The sequence below is a fragment of the mitochondrial genome of Camellia sinensis (genome assembly GCF_055761805.1).
Source record: "Camellia sinensis mitochondrion, complete genome".
NCBI classification, from domain to species: Eukaryota; Viridiplantae; Streptophyta; class Magnoliopsida; order Ericales; family Theaceae; genus Camellia; species Camellia sinensis.
Genome location: NC_043914.1, coordinates 625,001 through 645,000, shown reverse-complemented (window position 1 = coordinate 645,000; position 20,000 = coordinate 625,001). Strand labels below are relative to the sequence as shown.

The following is a 20,000-nucleotide window of genomic DNA, read 5'->3' as shown; positions in this document are numbered from 1 at the left end:
TGAGGGCTGGCAGAAGGTGGGAGCAAAAAGCATTCTTTAAGATCTGATTCGGGGTCATCCGCTTCAACGTGGAATTTCTTCATTGATCGAGTTCGCTTTCTTCTTTATCAAAAATAAGTGTAATAAGGATAGTGACTTGCCCCAAGAAAGGGGAGAGTCTCGTTCAGCCGCTTCAGCTTCATCCTCAGCTTCCGCTTCAAAAGCAAGCTTGCGAAGAAAATTGTGGTGTGTCACGCGCGTACAGGATATCCTTTCATATGATTCCTATGGTTGTCATCCCTCCTAACTGACCATTTAGGGTGAGAAGTTTGAGGAATGAAGACAGAAGCGGGTTCCAATGTCTTTGTCTTTTCCCACTTGGCTTCCTTCCTAATAAAGAAGCACACCCAGGTTTTTCTCCCTGCTGCCACTTTATGGGCTGTCCGGCTTGACCCTAAAAGAAGTTTGACGGCATCTTCCTCAAAGAGTCAGAGGGGGGTACGTGATCCGCGAGAAATGGGAAATAGCGTCGGAAAGGTTATTAAAGTGGGCAGAGAAGCAAAGTAGGGTGATCCAGTTATGAGACTATCTGATTGAAGATCTCGACTAGCTTGGACTGCTCCAGCATGTGAGACCCTCTCAGACCTGACATTGAGACCGGCAGAGACCTTGATGTAACCTGAGACCGGCGCTCCTACTCTCTCAACTCTCGTTCCTTGCCCCTCTTCTTCGACTTCGCGCTCAATCAAGAGGGCTTCTGTCACCTTGTTGAGATCGAGGACCGTCCGATCTTGTTCAATTTGATGTTTTTGCTGAAAATGGGACGGTGACCCTCCCCTTTCCTGATCCACCAAGCTCCGGAAGTTGGGCTTTCCTTCTTAGACTCTAACCTTCTATAGAACAGCGTTTAGAAGAACAGCGGATAGCGAAACGCTGCAAGTAAACGCTGCTACGCTGCAACCGAGAGCTAGGAGCTCTTTGACAACCGAGAGTCTTGAATACCGATAACTCTTTATCAAACGAGCTAGGTCATGAGCAAAAGAGGAGTCATTGCAACGGAACTTCCCCCCTTCTGGCATCCAATCGAGATGGATCTCCCGGTTTGGAAGGAAAGGCTATATATAAAACATTCTTATCTGTCTTTGCTTCCTCTACCCTTCCTACTGGGTACTGCTAACTATTATAGGAGGTATGCAAGCAAGATCGTTTGATTTCCTCCTTTGTCCAGTAGATGGCCGGCTCCCCGTTGTCGTAAACGACGTTTTTGAGAGAATTTAAGTTGAGGACTACTCTACTACCATCATGCCGGCCTTTTTAACTGTGTCCTCTTCTACTATCTAGGCATCCATCCCGGAACTGCAACCTTTCAATCCTGAATCAAAGGTAATTTCATACATCATGTCATTCGCTCATCCTTCTCCTCGTCGGGGTTACTCCCATTTATCTCTACTCTACTCTATCTAGAAATAGAAGGAGCAAGGCTCTAATCCCATTTTACCTATTGATTAGAGTCGGTCCCTCTTTTACCCTATCTTATGAATGAGGACCGCTTCATCTAATTGGCAAAAGCACATGATTCAGTTTCATTCTTACAACTATCCTTTTGGCAGGTTACTATACTATTTTATCTGCTTCCCACAGGTCTTAACAAGAAGATCCGCCTTATCATCCTTTCTCCGTATCATCTTTCGGTGAAAAGGAGGAATGCTGGTAGGAAATCCTTCGAGATATATATAAGGAAGTCTCGTACTGAGTCCCCGGAACGTGGGAAGGATTCCCTTGCAAACAAGGAAGCAAACCACCCCTTGCAGACAGGTAAACTAGCTAGCCCCGATCGAGTGGGACACTGACTATGAATCCTGACTTTTAAGCCAGTCCTATTGAAGGTAACCAACCGAGGTAAGGAAGCAGCTATCTCCTTCAGAGGAACAAGTAGGTGCTGCTCGAACAGGAAAGAAAGCAAGGGCACAGCCGAACCGTGGATTTCTCATGGACATCAAAATCAGTCATTTCACAGCTATAGAAAATGAACTTTTCTCATTTGGATCCCCCTCTTACGAAGGAAAATCCCAATCACAGATTTCTCATCTATACAAAATGAACAATTCCACTTTAGATGTCCGTCATTAGAGTGGAATCGGTTGTTATGCCAAAAAGACGGGGAATCTAGAATTGTTGCAATTCGAATACGTACTTTAGGGCTAAAAAGCAATTGAAGGCTAAAATGCCGGGTTTATAGAATCTGTCAGGACAGCTGAGACGTAACTGCAAGTTCCATAAGCCGGTTACCGAGCAGTCTTAAGAATCTCCTGAGGCTAGCATGGGCGAAGCGAGACATCAAAGAAATTACATAGATATAGATAAAGAAGCGCGTGCACGCGCGTGAACTACTTGAATCTGATAGCGTGTTGAGAAAAACTCTTCTCCGGCGGAATATCGTCTGCAAAAGGAGAAAGGGGCGAAGGAAGATAGCATGAGTATGAAAGTACTCACTCTACTACGCTCTTCGATAGCATCACTCTTGGCTTAGCAACCCGCCTCAGAACTTATTCTATCCGCTAGCCCAGCAGTAAGAGAGAAAATAGACTATCCATCCATGCTTGGATCGGGTGCCTTTGGGGAATAAGATGAATCGATCTGCTGGCCCACTGACTGAACGATGATTTCCTCCCTAGCAGCGAGTAGACCGATTGAAAGCGTTCATCCGAAATCCGAGACTCCCTATTAAGTGGATCTACACGTCGAAATTGGCCCCCACACCTTCGAGATTACATTTCAGGGATATCCCAGCAGCCTACAATCTCTTGCTTGGGCGACCTTGGGTTCATTCAGCTGGAGCTGTTCCTTCTAGCCTGCATCAGAGTCTCAAATATGTCATCAAAGACCACTTGGTCACCGTACATGCTGAGGAAGACCTCATGGTTCTGCAATCCTCTGGCATCCCTTTTATTGACATCGAGAACGACTTGGCGCCAGATGCCTTTCTTCCATTCAAGTCATATCAACAACTTACGTTGCAGAAGGGACAGCTATCCCCAAGCCCAAGATTCCTGAGGCCAGTCTCATGGTAGCTAAAGTGATGATCGAAAATGGTTACAAACCCGGAAAAGGTATAGGGCATTCTCTGCAAGGAATGGCTAACCCCATTGGTGCGGAAAAGAATGGAGACAGATTTGGGCTAGGATACAAGCCTACCAGAAAAGACAAGGAGAGAATCGCTGCTGAAAAGCGAGAGATAAGACTAGCTAAACTGGAAGGAAGGGACCCCGCGATCCCAGGTCTGGGAGAAGTTCCACACATCTCTGTGACTTTCCCGAAACCAGCTTATGTCTATCAGCCACAAGCTTTGCTCACTGCCTTAGCAGAGGATGATCCAGAAGCAGACTTGTTGGTGGAGCATTTGAACAGAGCCCTAAGCTATACAGAGCTGAAAGAAGTGTTTGACTACGACCACATCCCAGATGATGTCATGCAATGGGCCCTCGCCCAAACAGTCCAAGTTGCAACCATCCAGGCTCCGGCAGCCCCCTTGATCAATGCTACTATCCATCCCGCCACTCTGTCTGAAAGAGTTCTAGGCTGGGAAGTCACCCCCATTCCAAGCAGGAAATTGGGCGATAGTGGGTAATTAAAATACATATCTAGCACTGAATCCTATGCGACTTCCTGTACAAGTCGTCAGAGAATCTCTTTTTGTCAAAACAAAAGGCTTGCTATGTCCATCCCTTTTGTGTTTTAGCTGTACTAAGATGCATGCACTAAATAAAATCAGTCTTTCAAAAAGAAAAAGACGAAGAAATGGAAGGAGTGAGTGAAAGGCCGACCAAGTGATGCTGCCCAACCTCTTATAAAGCCAGGAAGGCATAGAAGTCCGTAAAATACGCTACTATGATTCCCTTACCTTTAGATCGGAATCCTAGGAGCATGGAGTTACCACCCTATAAGCCTGGAATCAGACACGTAGGCATTACCGTCTTTACCTTTATTTACCTACTCTCTTTACCTGCTAGAACTATATCTTTATAGGCCCTAGATCATGAGGTCTTTGGAGGGACAGTTATCAGACCTTAGAACCAACGGATGGATTGAATGGATTAGCGCCTTACCCTTCGAAAGTCTTTCATAGCCTGGCTTCTCCTTCATCAGATCCTTCTGTAGACTAGGTCTTGAAGAAGCAGAAGAAGCAGAAGGGGACGAAGACGTCGTCTGCACAGATAAGGAAAGATAAGAATGGAATGGAAAAACACCAAGCATGTCTGGAAGATTCAAAATCCAACAGCCCGAGGTGCCGACGGATCTACTAAGCAAATTACAGCTGCTGAAGCTGCTCTTAACTGGCAGGCAGAAAATGCTAGCAAACAGAACCAAGTCCTTCAACAAATCTCCCAGAAGCAGAAGGAGTTATCTGAGCAGATCTCTTCTAAGTTTAGTCTGCTACAACGCCTTATTACTGAAGTCAAGACCAAGATTGCCGTCCTGGAGAGTGAATTATATGAGATTGTTACATCAGTCAAAGACTTCAAGAGAGCTTCTCATCTTATCAGCCAGAAAGAAGCAGAGAGGAAAAGCCTAGCAGCCCAGCTAGCCTCTCTCGAGGCAGCACAGCAGAAGCAAGCTCAAGATAGCCAAAGAGAAAGGGTAAGGTCAAGTTGATAGATAAGCCCACCCACTTCCATGAGTGACAGAGAGGGAGTTCGATCAGGAATGGACAGAAAATGCTAGGCTCCTTTCTTTCTCATGGGAGGGGTTCGCATCCAACCCTTATCGATACCCCTCGCTAGGACATTTAAGTGAGTCGGGTTTCGATCCGGTTCCGAAATGAGGCGGTGTTACCAATAACTCGATACCCCGCTGCTACCGAATTTCGTCCTTCCCCCTGACGGAACGGAATTCAATAAGAAGACGACCACGCAAGTGCATCCTTCATGGTGATAGACCAAACAAACTAATGACTCACAGTTCACATCAATGGCGGTGATGCTTAACGCCCTGACTCTGAACTTCGCTAGCATTCCTCTTTTCTAAAGTGTCATTCACTCTGTAGCCTGAAAAGCCTATTTTCGAGACTTTTTAGAGGTTCAGTAAATCCCCTTATCTGATAGCTGTAACAGGCCTGAGACTTAAATCAAATAGGTCGAGACTGATGCAAGGCTTAGTATCTCAGGATTCCTTGCTGCTTGCTGCACTCTTTTAGCTTATTAGCCTATCGGCCCTTAGCGGCCTTGCTTCCGGCTTATGGTCCAAAGGAAGGAGCTTGAGTTCATTGCGCATAAGAAGTACTAGACAAGCCTTTACCTTCCTTCACTCATTCACTCTTGAACTGGCTTTCCTCTAATGGGCTTATTTCCTAGCTGCACTCGTCTATGCGACCTCACCCCCTATGCATGCGACCGATGCCCCTATAGCCAGCCTTGCACTTCCAGATAGTCCCGTACCAGAGTTAAGGGCAGGAGATCTATTTAAGACAGATTTCGTACGGATTGCGATTGCACAGAGGCTTAGCTCAAAGGAAAGTACTTGCAGATAGTCCCTAGCGCATAAGTAGAGTCTTTGGGTTCTAAAGGGAAGAGCAGATAACTATTTAATAAAAGTTAAGAGCTTAACTGCTTACCAGTACTGCTACTACCAATTTGCTTAAGACTGCTATGTTTGACTTAACCATTCCTTAATTCCTTAAAGTAAGGAAAGTCAATAGATGTCCAAAACTATACGCACTCTCCTATATGAGATAGCTGTGAATGTCTTTTCTTTCAGAACTTCTCTTCACTCTCCGGCTTCCTGGCTTGACTCTGATCTTAATTGCATTACCTTGCTTCTATAAAAGTCAACAACTAATCGCTACCTTTCCTCTGCTACACTTGAAACGTTTGAACTGGAGTTCTCGCTCCTAGGCAAGTACCGTAGGAGAAAGCCTATTACAGAAGTATACGAGTATGAAAGGGCAGGAGATATCTTGAATACTGAAATCGATTAACTGCCTGCCTATTACCTCTGTGCTTATAGGATGCCTTGCTTTCCTATCCCTTCGCTTGCTTCCTTCTAAGGCTCGAACTACAACAAGAGTCCGAGCTCCTGTTCTTGCATATGAGCGCTCGCTAGCATTCCTCTGTGCTATAGTTTCATTCAAGTCGATATTGTACTTTACTTTAAAGAGATCCGTAGGCTCTCCTAAACGAAGCTTTGGGAACTCTAGGATTCCTTGCTTCAGTCTGCTAGGCTGGATTACAGGCTAGCGATTGAAGTGGTACAAAAGAGCTTGTTTTTATTCCTTAGTCACCAGTAGAGTTCTAAAGGAAAGGGAAGAGAGAGATTGAATAAAAGGAAAGGAATCAAACAAGCAAGGGATCGCGAGCCCTTACTAGAACAAGCTCATAACAAAGCTATCGCTAGTTCCATTACCTATACTATCACTTCTTTTTCGTATAAGACTTGTACCTTACGTGATAAGGGCCCCTGTCAGGTGCAGCTCAAGCGATCGGCCCAGGCCCTGGTTGACATAGTACCATTTCGTACCCTGATCGGTTTGGTCACTCATTGCTTTTGTGTGGGAATATATGTTAACAGAAGGTACACCCTCGTTTCAGGCAACCTGTAAAGTTCCCTCACCCGGTTTTTTCAATTATATAAGGGTTCGTTCCCTTAGAGGCGGCTAGTTGTGACTAGCTAGTACGGTAAACCGCGGGTACATGGCTTTTTTAAAGCGCTTTGGTTTTTAAGGCTTATATCCCTAACCTTGAGTTTCTACCACTGTCCCTGTTTAAATAAAATCTCTCTGAATCCCGCAGAAGGTTGAACTATTACCCTTTAATCTGTTCTTTTTAGGGACAACCTGAGTAAACCAATTTTACACTTTCTTTCGTGACCGTTAGCATCTCCCAACGGCTGGCTATTTGATCGGTCTAAACATCTTAATTTACCTAGGATGAGTATCTCCTCCCGGATTGGTGACCAGTTTGCCCTTCTCTCATAGACAAGCAGACGTCTCTTGTACGCAGCTAGGTGTATAACTATTCAGCAAGGCTAGTGTTGTCAAGCAGCAGGCATCAAGATTCCGACCTTAACAGATTTTTGCTTTATTTATTATGGGGAACAATTCTTCTTGAATCTCCGTTCTGGAAGGTAATTTGGTTGATTTGCTTCACCGAGAAGGAAGGGCTTATTCTATTCAGAACAAGCGCTAAAGAAGGGTAGGGTGGGATCTCTCCTAAAAGAAAGAATTGACCTCGAGCCTGTCCTACTTCTTCTTATCCCGTTCCTGACCCTGAGTGGAGAGGTTGGCCTTGAGCCCGGTATTCATTGATCACAGCAACAACAGAAAAGACCAGCAGCGGCTTCCCGAAACCGTATGGCTATTCCTTCCCTTGACCTTCCTTATACTTTTTCTTATACTAGCAATTCCGAGGAAATCCGATTTCATATTTCATAGTCACTCTTTTTGATTCTATAATCAAGTTTCTAGTAAAGACCGACTGGTCAAACAGAAGAGCTCTCGCTCAACGGACTCTATCATACCTGCGAACTCCTAGGTACCTTTTTGTCATCTTATGATTTGAAACTAGATTCTGCCTACACAAACAACTACGGTGTTGCTTGGTAAAAGCTCTTGTTTGATTGATTGTAATTGAGGATCAGAAAGATTTGTATGGAATGTCCTACCTGAGGAGGAGGGCGGGGATATCCCGACCCTACTATCATTTTGCCTTTGCAATGTTACTTGGTTTCACTCTATTTGAGAAATCCTTCTCTATACAAGTTCTCGGATTTCATCTCCTCGTATCCATTCGCTTCGTATTGGGATCAAGTAGTGGGGGCATTGGCTTGGTATGAACACGCATCTTTCCGTTTCGGCTAGTCTTCAATCCCGATGGTGGATGAGTAAACCCTTTCCTATTGGTATCATGAGAAGCGGCATACCTTCCCTGGCCATGAACTGGCTGACAACATGAACAGCGTGAGCAATGTCGGGTCGGGTTCTAAGTATATGAGTTCCCCAATGAGCTATGCACAACCTCTCCTTCCTTTCGGAGAACTACAACTCATAACTACTTTGCTTTGGGAACTTAGAAAGCAGAAAGTAGAAATGCGATGAAACGATACCGGTTGGACTAAGATGCAACTTACCGAGGCTGGGCGTCCGAAGAATCGATGGTCCTTCCAATTACTTAAACGAGCTTCTTTGTTCATATCACTCATCGGCCTCGCTTAGGTTCGTCTCGATTCTCCCCAGATTGGGGGATCGCCTTTGACCTGCCCGACATGCTCTTTACTTGACTTCTTTCTTTTTCCTCAATCGTATCTCCACGAGAAGAAAGCCAGGGAGAAGACGACTAATCATCTCCTGAACCAAGCCCGTGTTGGAATAGCAGTACTAATAATCTACGAAACCAAGGAGGTATCCCCCTCAAGTGGAACAAGGAGTAGGCGCCCGAAGAACGAAGACGAATTTTCACTCCCAAACCAGCAATTAGAAAAGAGAGTTCACCCCTAGGGTCGAAGAAGGGGTGTGCTCTCGTTCACCTTTTTTTGACTGAAAGTCCACTAAAGAAGATGACTCTTTCCTTCCTATTCTCGATTCGCGGACTCGTCCTGACTTTAGGGAAGGGAATGAAGGAAGTTATTCCCTAATTTCCCAAAATAGTAGTTACCAAGTAAGAAGTTCAAACCAAGGAAGGAGGGTGTATTAGGGACTTGCTATAGCTCTTGACGGAGCTAACAAATGGGTACTTGTTGCTTGTCCTAACCCTTCGGCGCTTAGCAGCAGCAAAAATAAAAGTAATATAACCCTGCAAAGCAGACTAATGACAAGGGAAAAAGAGGAGTAACCATAGGACGATATCGCGATAGGAAGGGACGATGTTCCAACAAGCCGGCTTAACGCACGATAAAAGGATATAACGTAAGCGCTAAAGGAAAGAAGGCAGATAAAGACAAAAAGGAAAGGCTACTTGCCTTATGACTAGGGATTACCCTCACCTTAGTAGACTCCTCAGTGCAAGATACCTAAGAAAGTCAAAAGAAAGCATCCAGGGGAGGGGCTAAACCCACGAGTTGAGATAAAAGAGTAAGGCAGCGAAAGAGCGTTCCCTTACTCACAGACAGGGTAGGAAACCCCTTCTATTTGTCCTAAAAAGGCGCTACCGCCGACTTCGCCCCTGTGAAACTCACTGTTGACACCCCCTAGGGTCGAGTAAAGAACGGCACCTCCTGTTTTGAAGCAGTTAACGTTATGGCGCTCCCGCCCTTGTCCAGTAACCATTCTGAGGGGGGAGCAAGATAAGATCATCAACTCATAAGTCCTTATAGGAGGTAGAGAGCATATTATCTTTCTTTGCGAATATGTTAATCTGTGAAGCCAACAAGCCCTTGCCCTCCAGCCCGCTTGCAGTCAGTGCTTACGTTCCGTCCTGATCCTTTTAGTCATTCACTTCTTTAGAGGATCTTAAAAGGGACTTCGAAAGCAGATATGGAAGGCAGAGTAGTAGAAGGAAAGAATGGTTGGGTGGATTCATTTACTTGCAAGGGGCCTCTCGCTACTGACTCAAACGATTGGTATGTCCTGACCTTAGTAAGCCCAGGGAAAGAGGCCAAAAAGCTACTACATATACTCCTGCTTAGCTGCTTTTAATGCCTAAAGAAAGGACTCCCCTATCCGGGGGCACGCAGGTCATTGATAGCTTCCCTGGCTTTCTTTCTAGCGGGAAGCGGGCACTTCCCTATCTTCGAAAACTCCCCATCTCATATTCATTATATGGATTGGTCGGACTTCCATTTCTGCTAGTCCTATTCAACATAGGCCAAGCAGAGAAGCGTGACAGCTGTGGGTACTCCTTGGTCCGCCGGAAGGGCTGCGAGTATCTAGCTATATCAATCTAAGACGCGGACTAATAGGAATTGGAAAAATCCGTGTATTCATACGCTGGGCCGAAACAATGTGCATTGCCGAATGGGCTCTCTCTCTATTCCTTGTCTTGTACCCCTTCCTTCAGGTGCAGTTTCTCTTTCGGGTGCAGGGACCTTCCTCATGCGAGTGATAGAACTCGCTACCAATTCATCTTCTTTCTCGCTTCCTTATGCCTTTCCCGTTGAAGAAAGAAAAGACAACTGTCCGAACCCACCGATATTGAAATAGATTGACTTTATTACTGCTACGGCTATGGCTATATCATAAATGGATTGATTAATGGTATTTTCTTTTATCCGGGCGAAGCTCCATGGATTGATTCCCGTAAGAGGCAACATCACCTTTCCTGTGTTCTCAATGAGAAATCAACTAAGGCAAATAGCCGGCACATCCCAGGGTTAGGGTCAAGGGTTCGGTCGAGCACCAACTATCGTTGCCCTCATCTAGTGAGGATTTTTATAGGTAGGTATCATCCCTCTTACAGTCCTACCTTCAAGTAGCTTCTTTCTTTTTAAGATGGGTGGAGAGCTTCTGTCTACCCCTTTCCATTTTCAATTCCTTCTTTTCGTTTTAGTTGGAACAATCCGAATTCTCATTGTAAACGCTATCTATGTGTGGATCTCGGGGGTTGCCTTTTATCCGGAAGTCGAATGGAGGTTTGTGGGGCTTGCCCCTCCATCAGTTGATAAATAGAGTTCCGTCCGAGGCGTGGGTTGGGAAAGGAAGTCAAGCCATTTAGCTCTTCCTTCTACTCGCTAGCGGGAAAGGAAGTAGATGCGTACTTAACACACACTTCACTCAGAAGTGAGAAATGGACAAGAGTCGAATCGTGGAGGAGAATGCATTCGGAAAACCCGCTTCCTTAGTGAGAGTTCCGGGTTACCGGCTTGGATGTTCATTCCCAACATGGTTTAACTCCTAGTTACTACTTTGGAGGAGAGTATTTGGTAGATTGAAGAGCATCATCATCTGCAGACAAAGATGAAGGGGGTCTTTCTAGCCTTTTTATTCTTGTGCCTATGTGTGCGTGTGGGTACGCCTGTATGCCTGTTCGCTTGTGTTCGTATGCCGGTGTCGGTGTCGTTGCTGTGTTCGGTCGGTACTTTCCTGTATCTTAGGAACCTTAGGATCCTTGTATGAAAATTTTATTGAAGCTAACTTCCTTCAAGAACTGTTAGTGAAAGAAGGAATTCCTGCTTAGATTAAGCCAGTACTACTTTTTATAGAGGAAGATAGGACAGTAATAGAGAGAATCAACTACTACAATACTGGCATTCATCTCTTCTATGAGCAAAACTCTTTGTATGGGCATTATTCTTTACAATAATCTGTTTTTTATTTATTTGATAGAAAATCACCTATTAGCCCTTTCAAACGTTCGATTTAAAGCGATTAGTTTAAATACGATTTCATCTATAAGCCCTCCTGCTTCCGCTCAGCCCGGTACAGCTACCGAAGGGGGAGCCAGTACTCTATTGTTTCGCTTGGCCAATTCCTATATGTCTTTTTACCTGTCTTTCTGTTTTCTGTTGTCAAAGTCTATATTGACTTCTATATTCCTGGTATTGTTGTTCTCCCTGTGTCGGAGGAGGAAGCCGCACACTCCCACATCGAGTAAGGGGACGAAGGGCCTGTAGCAGCTGCGGTAGTCTCATTTGTACAAGTAGCTGGGTTCCCTATGTACAAGGGTGGTGGTAATAGGAGTTAGAGGTCTCTGGCTACCATTGCCTTCTATACTCGCGGGAAAGAGTAGCCTTTTTTCTTTCTTTAAAAGAAAGATAAGGTAAGTTTTCCCGCCTTTAACCGTTTCCCTCCTTCGTGGGTACAAGCTTAGCGCGGGTTGTGCAAGCGTGTCATCTTTCGCTTCTTTCTTTATCCATTTGCCGGAGCTTCCCTTTTAGCAGCAGGAAAAGAGAGTCAGACTGATTTAGAGAATCCGCCCCGGAAACTCATTTTTTTAAGTAGCTAGAAAGCGGAATTCTCAGAAGGTCAATCACCAGCAGACGTCACTCACAGCATTCGTTGGCACAGAGTTGCTAGCTTCATTCGTCATGGCAATAGTAATCAGACTAGTGGGATTAAGAATCTGGACCTAACCATTAGATTGAGACATAGGTGTACACTGATGGAAGACCAACTGATTGGTTCGCCTAGCCCGGTTAGAGCATTCCACATTCTACTAGCAACTCGTAAAGAGAGGGCCGTCTTTCTTAATTTAGCAGACTGAGCACCAACTTTCTCTCATTCGGGAGACGAGGACCAAGCAATTCCATCAACATGAGACTAGTCAATCAAAGCCAGTCAGTCTGATCTTTGTAACATGGTCCCATTGCCTTTGCTTAGCGGGCATCTCTATCCTTTTGATCATTCCTCTTTCCCGGCACACTTTCTATATCTCCTTTTTCTAGTGGGTCTTTCCGTTCTCATAATCTAAGGAAGGTCTTTATAGCATCTGTTTGATTTATCTCCAATCCTTAGAAAGAACATCCTTAGAGATTACTTATAAGAAGTATGAGAATGAAAAAGCTATTTCACTGACAAAGGGTCTACTTTTCTTTCTCTCCTTATGTGTGATGTGAACTAAGTTCAACTCCAAATCCCTTACTTTGAGCAGGTTTTCACTTCACGATTAGACTCAGACCCTCGGGTTGTCCTTCGGTTCACTGATTTTCATAGTTTAGACGGCCAGTCTCTTTTTTCTTTTTAAAGTTGGGCCAGACCCAAGCTTTCTGAGATTAGCTGATCCCGACCCCATTGCTATCAAAAGCCAATAGGGCTATCTGAATTGAACTCTGTAGGACTTTCGCTACCTGGGTTGGATTGGTTTTCGTAATGCTACTTTGGACAAGTCAATACTTTCCCACCTTACCAGTAAATAAGGGCTTTGATCTCAATACCAGGCTTTGATTTGGAGGCGGTAGGAGACTTGACAAAAGGAGACTTTTAGCCTATTTATTTAAGGCTGGGACGAGGAAAGAAGAAGCAGTCAGATCCTTTCTAGCCAATCTAAAGACTAGGATTTCTTCTCTATTGCCCTGTGCACGAGGGAAGAACCTGAAAGAAAGAAGACTCCCACTTCAGACTTGCAATCGAGGGCAGGTAGAAACGGAAGGCGCTACCTTACCAACGGAACCCGCCCATCTCTAGTAAACGGACGAACTAGACTGCTGTTTGGGATGAATTCCCCTTTGAGAAGGAGATTTGTCCTACTTTCCCTTAATCGGTACCTCTTTCTTAGAGCTAGTCACCTTGTATTATTAAGAGTTCCGCTTTCATTTGAATCGTCAGATAATCAAGGATCGGGCCCAAGGCTTCTTTTATAAAAGTGAATAGGTCTGATTCACCGGCCAAGGTTTCAGTTGACGCAGAAACCCCCTTTGGAGAAGTATAACCCTTCACCCCGGACCCTGAGTCAAAGTACGAGATTCAAGGCTTCGCTTTTGGCGAGTAATCCCACCTATATTTAATAAAGACTATTATAGGGCGCAAGACAAAGATACATGAGGAGGTGCCCTCTATTCCCTTTCTTTTTCATCTTCTCCTCTAATTTGCAGGGTCCCCTCTTCTTCTTTCTTTCTACGGAATTCTATTCCAGACTCACAGACACGTCATGAGTAGAAGGGGCTACCTCTAGTAATTGGTCTAAAGAGCTGTCTTGCCACCAACTAAATAGCGGGTTTCCAAGGTGAAGCCTACTGTCGAAAGCTTGGACTTTCTCTTTTCACATAGATAGTCGAAAGCCTTTTTTTTTGAAAGCATCAAATCCGGTCAAAGAGAACTAAGATCGTGAAGATCTTACCCTCAAGTTAAGGCGGCTTTCCTTGGGTTCACTGAATTTAGTTTAGCAGAGTCGGGAATAACTTCACAACTTCCCTTTCCCGCTTAATCACTTCTAATCAGATCTCTCCAGGGTGATAAAATGCTGGACCGCTTCCCGCTTCAATTCCGGATACTACTTCTTTTCAAGCAGTGGCATTTCTTCCCTTCCCTCCGTGTGAGATGAGAGCTCAGTGGTTACCCGAATGCCAGTCTAGTCCTGTCTCATTTTGAAGGGCTAGTGTACATACTCAATCTGTAATTCTCTCGGTTTATTCCAATTTCCCTGTGTCAATCACAGACTGAGGGACTGAGTCTGATTCTGCCTATTCTTCTGACTAGTGCTCTGAGGAGAGCTAAGGCAGGGGTTTAGACCCGTATAGTTCGAGTCTGCAAGCATGACCTTTTCAATCTTTCTATTAGTCAATCAGTCTAAAGCCAAGCGCATCCACCTTACCCTCTCGTAGTGCTTGATAATGATCTAAGCGGGCGAGCACGCGGTAACCAGCCCATCCAAGGAAGAAGACTCTCTTCCCCTCGAAAGCTTGCTTCTTTTATCTGCCGAATTCTTCATTCCGTCAATAGCCATTTGACCGGATCTTTATGCAAATCATTCTTATATGGTATGGTCGTTTCAATGAGACCTCTTTTTAGCGAGCTTTCCCCTGGGACACATAGTTGTTGTTGGTTCGCCCGGTTGGGCCGCTTTCACCCTGTCACAAGCCCTCCCTCAAAGAGAGCGCAAGTGGCGCATCAGTCTGATTCTAGTGCTCCGTCTCGTTGTCATCTTAAGAGCAGTTCCTTGTGAAAAAATGTGAAAAGCAGTGATACAGGTTTTTATTCCAGTGGAACTATTGACCGAAGAGCCTTACTACCAGAGCTAGTAAGCTATCGGAAGAGCTCAGCTCCTACTATAACCGAGGTGTTATCTATATTGGATCCCAATGGTGTAGTGAAAAACTATAGAGAACTTTTGTTGGTTGTTGACCAACGGAAAGCATGGGAGAAAGATAAGATTTCACGGCTCGGGATGGAAGTGGGCCTCCGTGAAGGCTACTTGAGATGCCGCCTCGTTTATGAAGCACTACTTTGGTTTTTTGGAGCCTTATATATATACGCAAAATCCCCCTTTTTTGAATTAGAGAGATTGTATACGCCTGTATAAAAAAGAAGGCCGGGATAGATTCAGTGAAGCGTTAGTACACTTCACACTGACTATACCGCCTTGAGCTCTACTGAATTAAATGGCTTTTGTTGAAGGCTTCAAGAGTGAGGAAGGCTTCGACGCCACCGGTGACCGGCTTTCGCTGAAAGCACTATTGGGCGGAGGTTTTTCGATCCGATCTCTCACTTGAAGAAAGAGAGCAGCATATTTTTTTTATACGAAATTATGATAGAGTTCTTTTTTCAGTAAACTGAATGACTTGCTCCTTCCGTTTTCTTCGTTTGGTAGGCCATCCATCAACTCTCCCCTTCCTTCCCTTACTTCTTTTTTGCAGTGCTTCTCCCACCTTACTCAACATAGGGCCTCCAAAAGAACTTCCCCAACTGTCTCAAGTCAGGACAAGACTGTCCCCCCCAAAAAAAGTAAAACTGCCCATCATGCAACTGTAGAAGTTGATCCTACTGATGGAAAGGCTTTCAATAAGGTACTCTTGGTTGGATATGCACAATTCAAACCAGCTCGATTTCAGCAAGTTTTTGATCATGGAGAGCAAGAATCCGACGAAGTCCTGCAGTGAATGGGCCGCCTTAGCTTACCCCCATTTTCTGCAATTGTTTCCTCAGAGCCCAGGGGATTTCAAAACTTTGGATTTAGATCCTGAACAAGTAGAGGATCTGATGAAAAATGATTGGGCAGACTTCTTCTATTTGGTTAGAAATGTCGCTGAGCTTACAGTGGATTCCCCTATGGATACTCTGCAGGACATTTTTGCTGACATTAGGGATTCAGAAGAAAAGGCTTTCGATTGTCGATTTTTGAGGGCAAAGCTAGGCTATTTGGTGAAAGAGGCTGATGTAGCAATGGCGAAGCTGATGGCTGAGATTCAAGAAGGAGAAGAGTATATAGAGAGATCGAAGAAATCTCATGAAGAGCTGGTGAACTTAGAAGCTAAAAAAAAGGAGAAGGAACAACTGAACAAAGAGATTCAAGAATTGATGGATCGGGTCAAAGAGCTGGATAAGGATATTCAATCGCTGGAGACTAAGAGCAAACTGAAGAAGGACGTCGCTGGTGCAACTCTTATATAGTATAGAAAGGAGATAAAGGTCTATTTCGCTTTACTTTATAGGGATAGGGGGGGTTCGGGTTCGTCGTAGGAATCTTTCTGGTTCCCGCTCCCTCCTTCCCGGCCCTCTTGCTTACTATGAGTTTGCTTCCTACGAGCCCATGCGCGATCGTGCAAATAGATAGGGTTCGGTATTACGAATCCAGATACTATGGGATTGGACATCTGGCGATACACAACCTCCCTCCCGGTGGGACAAGCGGTAGTACGATTCAAGGGAATTGGACACTCCCGGAACGCATATACCAAAAACTAGAGTAGCGAGGGAACCTAACCGCGGTAGAGGCTCCCCTCTCCCTTCTTTAGTAGCAATGTTCACTACTGCCGCTGTTGCGGAGCACCCGCCCGTAGGTTTTAGTAGACATCGGTACGATTGTAAGATGTTATAACTCATAAGGCAATGATAGGGAGTACTATTAACAACCATCTCGCTCGCTGGTCTTTTCGACCGTATTATCGACCACGATCGAATCCCGCCCGCATTCGGGATCGGGCGGAGGCCTTAAATCAGTAGGGCAATAGCATAGCTATTATTGACCTGACCCCTCTCACTTAAAGGCAGGCCTACTTTCTTCAAGATACGAAACGAGCAGCCGGAAACGGCTGTCCCTATTGTATTTTAGATGGAGTCATCAACAGGGCTAAGAATCTTACCTTTACTTAGAGAGGGGCAGCGGTACCACGCTCTTCCGTGCTCGTAGGTTGACTCCCCTATGCATCCCGACTAAGGTCTCACAAACGTGCACTTCCCTTATGCATCCAGCCGCTTCACTAATGTGAATAGGTTATAAAGAAGGGTGGGTTGGTTATATACTCTTATGCGCGTTCCTTCTTCGAACCTTTTGGTATGTATTGCCCCCTAACTATAGATCAGATCCACCAGACGAGAAACTAAATTCCGCACTGCTGCTGAGTCGTCGGACTTATCCACCAAGGGATTCGTGGAATTTCTGTGGATTGCGTTGGGGGAAATCTACCAAAGCTAGGCAGATAGATAGACTCCTTTCCCGCTGCTAATGGAGAGCAAGAAACAAAATAAAATTATTGTTTTTTAACTAGCGCCCCCTTTTGGGTATGCAGGTACTAAGAGTCCTCTCACTACCAACCAGCAGACATCATCTGGCTGGGTCTTGCCGGTATCAACAACGAGAAAAAAACAACCAAATGGAAACAGCAACTAACTATGGCTCTTGGCCCAGACAACGTCCTAGGCGTAGGGGGGATCGGAGCAACAGGGAACGCCTAGACGACGTTGTTATTCCTGGGCTGCAGTAAGTAGATCGAGAGGTCGTTCCGCCCCTTGTCCCCGAATATGGGTAAAAAATTCTCATACAATGTTGCTCCAATCTGACCTAGCTGGCGAGCAATCCCAGTTCGCGACAGAGAACAAGACAGCAAGCGAGCGTACCTTTGTTCGCCTCTTCTCCACCAAGCACGGAAGTTTAAGGATAACTGTAGGTCGGTGGCTACCTAAGGAAACTCCGATTCGATCCGCCCCCCGGCTGGGAGGCATCTACCTCATCCCGATCACAAGGAGAGGTTCACCATGATGGGGGGTACTTCTTTTTTTCCCTTCCGGAAAGAATGAGATGCATAGGGGACCATCCTTTTGTTGCGGCATGCTCCTTAGATTTACGGATTCGCAGGGGGCCTCAGGCCCTACTTAGTTGACTGACAATGACAAAGGCTTGCGAAACTAAGTAGGGCCTTTTGAATTGAATCTTAAGTAGTCTATCAGTGGTGCAAAGCGGCCCCTTTTCAGTAGGGAAAGGTTAGACCTTAGAAAGGCAGCGAACAGCGGTTCTTCTATGTAGGTATGGCCTTCCCCCTTGACTCTCCTAACGTCGAGCTAAGTTACTTCGTAACCTTTTCGTAGCGTAGTAGAATGAAGGCTACGCACCGACGCTCTCTTATCTATTAGCCTAAGCGTCTTCGCTAACTCGCTCGCCTACTTTACTATACCCTACTAATGTATTGTATAGTAGGGTAGGCTAGGCTAACTCAGCCGCTTACTTCTACTAATGTAGGGCTAAGTAGCGCCTTTTCCTTTTTTAATAACCCATTCTCATTATCTTTCATAAGTCAAGTAGGCGAACCTATAGGTCCTTAGTAGCGTTGACAAAGAAGAACAGCCGGTTAAAAGACAGCGAATCTTTTTATTATATTATAGGCCAGCTTGACAAGCTACCCTTCCTCTTGATCTGAGGTGCGAAGAGAAAGATCTCTTTTTTATTTTATGACTTCCACTTATCGATCCCGGTCCAGAAAAGTGACCGACCAGGGCCCTATTGATGAATGAAAGAAAGGGTTTATGAGCCCTAGCCCTGTAAGCCCACACCTGTGTAGAGTAGATCGTTCAACACCTGCGGCACAAACCCATTTTTGACCTATTGGTCCTAGTATCATAGGCGACCGAACGGCCGCCCCCTAATTACTAGACCGACCTGCTATAATAATTCCATAAACACCTAGCGAAGATATGGCAAACAAATAAAGTAGCCCTATGTTCGGATCTGACAATACCATACCATAATCAAAAGGTACAACGGCCCGAGCGACCAGACTTAACATAAATGTAGCCACTGGAGCCATTCTAAAAAGGGATAAATTAGCACTACTTGGTGAAATAGGTTCTTTTAGAATCAATTTCAAACCATCTGCTAGAGGTTGTAACAATCCAAACGATCCCACTACATCAGGACCCTTTCGACGTTGCACAAAAGCCATTACTTTACGTTCAGCTAGCACTAAAAAGGCTACTCCCAGTAGAAGTGGTAGAATTATTCCAAGTATTTCAGCTGGAACAGCTATGTACATTTTATATTTTCTATTCACTCATGATCTGGCCTGGTCGACCCGATCATGATATTTCACTCATGATCTGGCCTGGTCGACCCAATCATGATATTGAAGGATGGGACCTTTTCTCGAAAAACTCCGGATCCCGAGAAGAGTTGAAGACGGTGCAAGATCGAATCCTCTTACGTTACTTCGAATGGAATCTTAGCCCGCCTCACTTGCTTTCTTTACTGCATAAGGGCATAAGCGAAGTCAAGGGATTTCCTTCTAACTAGTGGCTGAGAGTAAGCAAGCTACCTTCATTCAACAGATTTGTGGTTGAGTCAATAACATGCTCTGGGTCGGGAATCTTTGCTCTTCTCTTTTGCATTTCCGCTGCCTGCGTTCTTCTTCGTGTCCGTCCGTATCGCAAAGCTGGTCGACGCCAGCTGTTGAAAATAGGGGGCCAACCAAGACCCCCTAATAAAGCTTTGTTCGATAAAGCAAACGATTCGTTCCGACAACTTCGGACCAGATTAATCCCTTTGAATTAGCCGATCTTACAAGATCGATCGGGCGGGCTGGTTGGGAAGGGGTGATTCGCGGAGAAAAGAATCGCTGAGAGATAGATTCTACTATTTGGTCAGGACGAATGAGTGGCTGTGAAGCATGCTCCGGGGGGGATTGACCCTTCCCCAAGTCCGTCCAGTCAGAAAGGGGAGGGCCCGCTGTCTAGACTGCATTTCGGGAGTTTGAACACCATCCCATTTCAACCAAAAATACAACCCTGTCAAAGATATCTAACCTTCCTTCCTTATGAGTGGAAATCAAATCCCGTTTTGTCTTTTTTGCATAAAAAGCAGCCAGCCGGTAATATATAAATATATATATATATATTTAAACCCGGTGCATTTCTTCCGACCTTTTTTGAAAAGCGCATAGTTTCTCCTCCAAAAATGACCTCTCCAGTCGGAGAACGCATGAGATATTTACCTAAAGCAGTAGGTCCTTGAGCGGATCCCACGTTAGCCCCAAGACGTTGGTCTCTAACTAGAAAAGTAAATGCTTGAGCTTGAGTGAGAAGGCCTCCTCGCTTATTGACTTGAACCACTGACCTTTAGAGCGAACCTATAGGACAAAAGGAACTTAACTAACGGCACCTGACAAAGAGCAAACAGCTTGTCTCAACTACTTGACTTCAGTCCCAGTACTGAAAGACGTAACTTCAGGAGTTT

The 20,000-nt window shown here is 45.1% G+C and overlaps 2 protein-coding genes across 2 annotated transcripts.

The window, feature by feature from the left end:
- Positions 1–17,314: 17,314 nt before the first annotated feature.
- Positions 17,315–17,500, bottom strand: orf100. Its single transcript has one exon. It carries the CDS (start codon positions 17,498–17,500, stop codon positions 17,315–17,317), a length of 186 nt encoding a protein of 61 aa, YP_009676251.1.
- A 917-nt stretch (positions 17,501–18,417) lies between these two features.
- nad1 (NADH dehydrogenase subunit 1) lies at positions 18,418–18,804 on the bottom strand (one part of a trans-spliced gene, as the record gives it). Coding sequence (YP_009676228.1) covers positions 18,418–18,804 — 387 coding nt within the window.
- Between the last annotated feature and the right edge of the window lie 1,196 nt (positions 18,805–20,000).